Below are 9,145 nucleotides of genomic sequence, written 5' to 3' on the forward strand. Positions count from 1 at the left end.
TCATCAAGGCTTGGTGGGCCAGGATGTGCTCCACTCTCTCTTCCTCCCCCTTCATTTGCTCCCATGTGCTCTGATCAGACATGTCCCTCTCCTGGAGCTGCAGATTCAGTGCTGTCCTCAGAAACAATTCTTCTGGGGGGAGGGGCAGGTGTCCACGTAGTTGGGATTCCGGCCAGCCCCTCTTTCTTGCTTTAAGTAGGTCATGTGCAGGAGATTTTCTCAATGCAATGTCATTTGATTTCTTTATGTACATCTTCCACGTGCATTGACTGTGGATCTCAGTGAAATGAAATCCTTTACTACTTCAATCTTTTCTCCGTTTATCATGCTGTTAATAGTCTGTTGATCTTGTGAGGATTTGGGTTTCCTTTACATTGAGTTACAGACCATACTCAAGGTAGCAGACACTCTTTGATATTCATAAGCAGGTGGTTTAAGTCTTACTTGCTTTCAGCAAGAGAGTGCTAACATCAAGTCACATGTTGTTAATGCACTTTCCTCTAGTCCCAACGCCACAGTCTTTTTCAGTATAGTCCACACCAGCATGCAGCTCGAATAAGTAGGGTGAAAGGATGCAAACCTGATGAATACCTTTCCTGATTTTAAACCAGGCAGCATTTCTGTGTTCTGCTCCAGCAACTGCCTCTTGGTGTGTGTACAGGCTCGGTGAAGTATTCTGGAACTCCCATTCTTTACCATGCCAGCTGTCGTTTGTTATGATCTGCATAGTTGTGTTTTGCATAGTCAGTAAACATAAACAAATATCTTTCTGGTGTTCTTTGCTTTCGGCAAGAACTCTGATAGTAGCGATGATAGCCCTTGGTGCACATCCTCTTAGGACTCCAGCTTGAATTCCTGGCAGCTCCCTATCGATGTGCTGCAGCAGATTTTTGTTTTGTTTCTATAATTGCCCTGAACAAAATTTTACTAGAATATGATATTAATGATATTTTCCAGTAATTTGTACATTGTTCTGGGTCACTTTTCTTTGGAATGGGTACAACTATGGGGTTTTTCCAGTTTTAGTTGCCCTGGTAGCTGTCTTCTATATTCCTTGGAATAGACTAGTGAGTGCTGTCAGTATTTCATCAGCTTGTTGAAATATTCCAACTGGTATTCTTCAGTTCCTGGAGTCTTGTCTTGTCTGATGCCTTCAGTGCAATGTGGACTTCTTTCTTCAAAACCATTAGTTACTGATCATTTGCACCTCCTGAAGTGGTTGCATGTCAACCCCCTTGTTTCCCCACAGTAACTCTGCATATTGTTTCCGTCTTCTTTTGATTTCCCCTGCGTCATTGAATATTTTGCCTACAGAACATATCCAACAGAGAAGACTTGTATCTCAGCAACAAGAAAACATGCCAATAAAATTGGACAAAGAATTAATACAAATAACAAAGTAAAACGATGAAAAACACATGGGCTGCTAGTCTCAAGGTTGGCAGTTTAAATGCACTAGCTCTCCAGGAAAGCAATTCGACTTTCTGCTCTCATAAAGATTTATAGTCTCAGAATCCCTACAGAGGGTTGCTATGAATCAGAATGAATTCTGTGGCAGTGGGAAGAGACAGTGGAGTAAAAGATGGTTAGGGGAAGGAAGAATTTTAAAAGGGTATAAAGAATCTCTTTAGAGATGGTCGAAGTGTTTATTTTTATTCTGATGACAGTTTCATGAATGCATATATTGTCAAATGTATCAGACAGTATACTTTACATGTGCAGATTTTGTATGTCAATTATGCTTAATAGAGCTGGTTTTAAAAACTACCCAAAAGCTACCAAATCTGCTTTCCTAAAGTCGACCTTAAGTTCTAAGGGATTCAGGCATGACATGTTTAGCATTTAGATTCCCATAGTTGCCAAGAACAGTTATATTTTGTTTCTGTTTATTTGTTTAAATATTCTTAAAATGAAATTCTGTTAATTGGCAAGGAAAGGAAGCAGCAGAAATTCACATCATCTCTCGGTGAGGATAAATTGGTATAATCCCTATGTATCAGTAGTTTCCTTCTAGCTGTGTAACAAAGACAGCAGTTTTCAAACTGTTTTACTTTAGGATTCCTTTGTATCATGTTATTGGGGAATCAAAGAGCCTTAGGCCTTTGTGGTTCATACCTGTAAATATTATTGTAGTTGCTCTGTTGGCACTGTTGGGTAAGTATTGGATGGCTAGCCACAAGGTGGGGGGTTCAAACCCACTAGAAAGATGAGTCTGTCTACTGCCATGATGATGTACAAAACCTCTGAAGCCCAGGGTTACTGTGAGTCAGAATTCACTCAGTGGCAGTCAGTTTTCTTTGTTATGTTAACAAACATGTTTATGCAAACAAGACTTTTAGGGAAAATATGCATTCTATAAAACAAAACAAATCATAATAATGGTATTGTTTGGTTGAAATATGCAAGAGGATAATCCGGCCTCACACAGTATATAGCTAAGCTAGAAAAGGAAAAGACTTTTCAGAAAATTTGTGAATAATTTTCTTTGATATTACACTAAGACCTTCCAAACAGTTTCATAAATATAACTTGCAATGTTGAACTGAAACCACATAAAATTTTGTCTACTGTTAATTTAAAATCCATTGGTGTGTCTTTTTCTTTGAGTTTTTTACTCATGCGTACTTTTGTAATGTTTTAAAGTAGTAATTTTAAAAATATAGATTCACTGAGCTGTTCATGTCTTTTGCTTATTAACATATTTCATTTTATTATATGGCATGATATTCTTTAATATCACCAATGATCTTATCAGAAAGTTTCCAAAAAGCTGGGAATGCTTACTTAGCAAACAGTTTTCTAAAATTCTAATTTTCATTTGAAAGTTTGAATTTTATTATTGGCAACCAATAGTGTTATTTTCTTTGAAGTGATCAATTCACTTTCTTTAATTTCAAGAAAATGTCAGCTGAATGCCAGATCTGACACACTGTCTCATGCTAACGTGCCATGATTTGAAGTCTGCCAGTTGTTCTTTCCAGTAAAGATGGCATCCCATCAGAAGATGCTCAGTTCAGCTGACAATTCAAATGCTCTTTTTGAGGCAACTGTGGGTCAGTGTTCTCTACCAGAATTGCTTTATGTGTACCTTCCATTTGGTCACATAGAACAAGGTCAGAGAATTTTTTCTAAAAGGGATCAGATAAGAAATATTTTAGGCTTTGTGGACCAGTGAGTTGAATTTGAATCAGTGTCAGGACGACTCAACTATTTCATTATAGTGTAAAATTGCCATAGGCAAAAAGTACACAAATTTGGACAAGGTTGTATTCTAATAAAACTTGATTTGCAAAAACAAGAAGCGGACCAGATTTGCCCATCAAGTGGAGTTAAGTTTGAATAAAATTAGTAACTTTTTGGCTTCATCAAAGGCACATTCTTTTGTAAAGCTGATTGTGTGTGTGTATGTGTGTGTGTGTGTGTGTGTGTGTGTGTCTGTGTGTGTATAGAGTAAAATGACAGTGCAATTTGGTGTCATGGACTCAATACTAGAAATTTCAACCTCCATTGCTTTCGTATTAGGTGGCTATAGAAGAGTGTTTCTAATAGCATTATTTCTAACAGCAGAAATCCAGAAATAGCTCAAACAGTTGACAGGAGGAAAGATAAATATCTTAGATCATGCTATCAGAGGAAGCAAATGATATACAGCCACAAGTGACGGAACAGATGACTCCTATAAATAAAATACTGAATTAATGAAAAAAATCACAGAAGATCATATACTTTGTGATACTATTAATATAAAAAAGGAAAAGCAGATAAAACTAAATATTACTTAGAGAAATTTTTAACATATACCAAGTTTGTTTTGTTTAAAGGCAAAATTCATCTCAGTAGTTAACATGTTTATTGATTTCTACGCAATACAATTTAAAATCCAGAAAGATTTGTATCAGCATTGCATCCTCTCACCATTCTGATTCAGTCTGTATGCTGAGCACATTATCCGAGAAGCTCATCTACAGGGAGAAGAAAACGACAAGAGGCTTGGAGAAAGTAGTCGTATTTATTAGATTCCAAACCAGAAATGTGGCATTTTTCAAGATTCTTTATGTTCCTTAATTCCAATATTCATTTGCTCACTGGCAAATCTTGCAATAATTTTTCTTTATCTTTTCGGTTCTATTTGTTATCTCCAACAACTGCCTCTTTTAAAATTCATGTTCCGCTCCTCTCTGACTCTCAGCATTTTTTCATCTCTTAGTATATCCTTTCAAGTAGAGGTGACTACCCTTTGTCCTTACCTCTACCGTACCTTGCTGAATTATGTGGTGGACTATAAAATACTATAAAATACTGTATAAAATACTTTTCCACTAAAAAAAGAAAGTAAAAAACTTCCAGTGACTTTCCTTTGCCCGTTGAGTGAAGTTTAAACTTGTTCGAGGCAGAGCTGAGTCTCCTTATTGGCCATTCCCTCTCTCCTTAGCCGAAGCGACTCCCCAACACCTGCGCTCACACCTTCACTGTGCATATCTGTAAACGTCACTCAAGCCCTTCCCCTCTCTCATGCTGAAGGTGATTCTTTCAGCTGTCCCTCACATGGCTCCAGTCCCCAGAACCTCTTCATTCTCTGCTGTGCTCTCATAATGAATGTGTGTCAAACAGTGTTCACATTGATGTTGAGGACTTACTCTGTTCAGACTGTGTGTGATCCTTACAGTAGTCCTGAGAGGTAATCATTATGACCCCATTTTGAAGGCGAGAGTGTGAGAGGAGCAGAGGGTAAGTGATCTGCTCCTGGGTATCCACCGACTCACCTGGGGTCTGGAAGTGTGCTCTTTCTGTTCCTCTCACAGGGGTTTTCTGTTACCTGAATGCATGTGTGTTCTCTGATGAGAAATCCATTTCTGTATCCCCAGAGTCCAGTTTAAAAAAGAAATCTGACTGACAAGGGATTCCATGTATAAAGTAGTGCCATTATAGAGATTCAGAAAGCAGTGTTATAAAGAATGAACTGTAGCGTTCACTAAAATAGGGGCTTTAAAATAAATTTTATTCAACAGATGCTTAGTGTACATGGTGAAGCACTGTACATTGGGACAGTCACTTCTTCCATGAGAAGAGGACATGTGAGAGCTCTGTATGAGAGGACATTAAGATGGTGCACATCTGATCTGAATACCTAGCGGGAAAAGACTCTTTGGGGTTCAAGGCCGAGAGAGGCGCTGCATGGGACTGCCTTTGAAAGGCATCAGGAAAGGTTTCCTGAAGTAAAAGAGGAAAGTACTATGGGGGCAGGGCATTGTTCAGGGAAATTGGGATGATAACTGGAATTTAAAAAATAAATGTAGCCCATGTAAAATTCAAAACCATTACTGACAGCCTTTATTCTAGAATTGAAGTGCCATTCAGTAAGGAAGCATAATTTTTAAGTATCTTAGATATTGTGTAATATAGGACAGAAGCAGAGAAATGTATAAAACAAATGTCTAACTGAATGATTACTGACTGGATTTTGAGTAGGAAAAGGTGGCTTTGTCTCTGCATGTGTTGCATGGACTTCCTAGGAATTGAGTATCACATGTAGTTCTCTGCCTGGTGGGTGTGACTTGTACTGGAAGCCTTGCCACCTCTTGTCCTGACAAGGTCATCCCATGCTGTCGAAAGCACTTTCAGGTCACACTGCCCCAGTGTAGCTTAGCTGTTGCTCCTTCTCACATAATATTTGTTTGCCTTAATTTGTTTTTGATGGAAATAACCTACTTTTCTGAATGCTGAGCACCGATAAGTCTTTCTTTTACTTAAGGTACACCTGGAATTATATCAATAGTATATAGCTGTGGGCCACAAAGTTATTGTAAACTTAGATCAAATTTGATTTATGCATAAGGGGTATTTTATGAAGGCCTCTGTGGGTATAGTGGCGTTCTCTAAGCTTTTATTACCTGCTCTAGTGTGCCCTCAAGTGACAAGTGTCATTATCAGCATCCATCAAATGGAAATGTGCTTTACACAATTGATGTATGTATGGATTGTGATAAGAGTCATATGAGCCCCTAATAAAATGATTTTTAAAAAAAAGGAAAGTTCTCATGAAGTACACTTTTAACTAAACCAAAAACACGGAACCAAACCCAGTGTCATCGAGTTGATTCTCACACCTAGCAGCCCTCTAGGACAGGGCAGCACTGCCCTGTGGGTCCCCATGACTGTAACGCTACAAGCGGAGAAAGCCTTTCTCCCACAGAGCGGCTGGTGCTTTTGCACTAGTGACTGCTGGTAGCAGCCCCCGCAAATACTTGTGTGTCACTGCATTCAAATGGTGTGTGGAAAGAGTGTCCACATGTCGGAGACATTTTGCTAGGTGTAATGAAAAAGATTAATGTGAGGCTTAGCTCTCATAGCATTTATAATTTTTTAAGATTACATTGATAGAAGCAAACATAAAATTCAGAAGAGTGACTAAAGGAGAATTCAGTACAAAGGTCACGCTCAAGAATAAATGGATAAATTGGGTAAGTAAAGTATTTTAGTGTCCATATATAAAAATACTACAATTTAATATATTTAATATTTTATCAGCTATGGTCAGCAGTCATTTGGTAGCCTTCTTTTAATGAATATGTTTAAATGTTTGAATTTTGAGATGAGTTCTCATATGCAATGAGTAATACCATTGGTATCTTCCATTCTCATAGATCTGATCCAGGCCACCAACGAGACCAATGTGAATATTCCTCAGATGGCGGACACGCTCTTTGAGCGAGCCACAAATAGCAGCTGGGTGGTTGTATTTAAAGCTTTAGTGACGACACATCATCTCATGGTGCATGGAAATGAGGTAAACCATAACTGAAGTATAGGAGTTTCCATTGTTTTGTGATGGGGAATGGAGGCTTTTAGAGAAGTCTATGGTAGGATTTTGAAAATTGTAGGGAAGGGAGGCTTTCATGGAAGTCCATGGCTTATTTACCTAAGGTTTTTCAGTTTTTTAAATCATTATAATCATCTCATTCTAATTTTCTATTTAGCTACTTCTCAAAAGTTAGATTGGGTATGATACTGGAAAAATTAAAATATTACCTATTGTTAATCCTAAAATTCGTATGCAGTGTACATATATTGAGCAAAATAATAACTTGAAGAAAAGAATGATATGCTGGGTTTTTATCTCCATAGGAAGCGTTCTGTGTGCCTTAGTAGAAAAATTAATGTCATAGAAATGTTTAGTTTTGGAGAATACAGATAAATTTTTAAAAACTCATTTTATATGGAATACCTCTTGAATCCTATTAATTTTCAGTGTTTTAATTATATGTAGAAATAACAGATCATATAGCTTAGTTCTAATTCAGTGAAAAATATTTAAAGTTCTCCTCACCTAGAAATTCAGTTAACTAGAAAGCTTTGTAAATGAATAAAAGAAATCTCAGTGAGAATTTATAATAACTTTTCCTCTGGTAACAGAAATTGTTTCAAGGCATGATTTGAGAGAATGGTGCTTATATTTTAATTTTTGTTTTTCAGAGATTTATTCAGTATTTGGCCTCTAGAAATACACTATTCAATCTCAGCAACTTTTTGGATAAAAGTGGATCACATGGTGAGACTGCTTTTGTGATATGTTAAGTAATAAGTATTATAGGCATAGTCAGACCTATTAGATTCACTTTATACTGTTTTGCTAATGCTTTTGATGCTGAAATAAAATTTTTTCAAAGTACAGTGATTAATTTAAAAACATTGGACCCGATAAGCCCAATGTAAAATTTAAGAGATTTATAAAAACAATCTATATAAAATAACTTTGAAATATTTAATTCTAGGCAACTCAGCATATAAAATACATTGACTTTATTCTTATAATTTTCAGTATTTGTGTAAAGAGTAATAATGGGTATGCTAGACCCACAGTTGTGTACCTTATAAAGGTATAGGAGACATGAATTGAAAGATGCTTTTCCAGTTAAATAAAATGTGATACCAGTCTTAGACATTTTGTTTGTGAATTGATGGGGTTTGAACTGGAATTATTTACCAGATTTACTGGTTGTATACTATATATTAAGGGTATACCAAGCCAGTGGGTATAAGCATTAAGTATGAAACAGGCTTATATTTGAAATAGTGAATGAAAATAGGAGGGAAATAAAATTAAAAAGACATTCTGTTCAAGATAATAGTATAGCTAACTTGAATAGTGTCAGTGATTCATATCAAAAGTGTTTTTGTCTGGAAATAGCATAGATGTTAATTGAAGCTGGCACCTGATACACTTATTGGATTTTGGAATTATGTACATTTAGGGAGCTAAAAATTTTACTATTAAGTAAAGCACAATGGAAATATTTCATTAATCAGTTTTATATCCTCCCCCCAGGCTATGATATGTCTACCTTCATAAGGCGCTACAGTAGATATTTAAATGAAAAGGCTTTCTCTTACAGACAGATGGCATTTGATTTTGCCAGGGTGAAGAAAGGGTATGTTTTTTCTTCCTCATATTTCTTTGGGCAGAATGAATTCTTGTGTATTTGATTTAATCCAATAAATAGTTCAATAATAATCTTACTGAAGTTAACTTTGGGGTTGTGATATGCATTGCTTTATTTATAGCATCATGTAGAAAGTATGATTTGCTTTTTAGTATTGACGTGCTTACTATTTTACTTGTTCAAATTAATGCAACATTCCAAACCATCCATTACCAAACCCAAACCAAAGCCATTGCTGTCAAGTCAATTCCAACGCAGAGTGACACTATAGCAGGGTAGAACTTCCCCATCGGGTTTTCAAGACTTTAAATCTTTGCTGAAGCAGGCCGTTCATCTTTCTCCGGAAGAGCAGCTGGTGGGTTCAAATCATCAATCTTTGGGTTTGCAACAGCGTGCTTAACCACTGCGCCACCAGGGCTCCTAAACACAAACATGTGCACGCACACACATGCATGTGTATGTATATGTCTACATAACCCCAAACCCATTGCCCGCACATTGATTCTGAATCATAGGGACCCGACATTTGGTTTCTGAGACTGTGAATCTTTACTGGGCAAATAGCTTGGTCTTTCTCTTGTAGAGTGGTTGGCAGGTTTGAACCTCTGATTTTGTGGTTACCAGTTAACCTTCCAACTCCTAACCCACAGCACCATGAGGAATATATACATAATATAATATTTCATATATATATATATATATAT

At 36.8% G+C, this 9,145-nt stretch overlaps 1 protein-coding gene across 11 annotated transcripts in view; it reads left to right on the forward strand.

Annotated features, from left to right (window-relative positions):
- SNAP91 (synaptosome associated protein 91) overlaps positions 1-9,145 on the forward strand; it is a 151,839-nt gene that overhangs the window by 47,134 nt on the left and 95,560 nt on the right. For all 11 annotated transcript variants that reach the window (XR_006680502.1, XR_006680500.1, XR_006680503.1 and 8 more), the window contains exons 3-5: positions 6,645-6,787; positions 7,474-7,549; positions 8,327-8,429. Coding sequence is in view for 2 of the 11 variants with exons in the window: in XM_045294676.1 (XP_045150611.1) it covers positions 6,645-6,787; positions 7,474-7,549; positions 8,327-8,429 (322 nt within the window). In the remaining 9 variants the exon portion in view is untranslated. The remainder of the gene's footprint in view (positions 1-6,644; positions 6,788-7,473; positions 7,550-8,326; positions 8,430-9,145) is intronic.

Source organism: Echinops telfairi, unplaced genomic scaffold (assembly GCF_000313985.2).
Source record: "Echinops telfairi isolate 266 unplaced genomic scaffold, ASM31398v2 ScPeMD7_3533;HRSCAF=4204_0, whole genome shotgun sequence".
Classification (NCBI taxonomy): domain Eukaryota; kingdom Metazoa; phylum Chordata; class Mammalia; order Afrosoricida; family Tenrecidae; genus Echinops; species Echinops telfairi.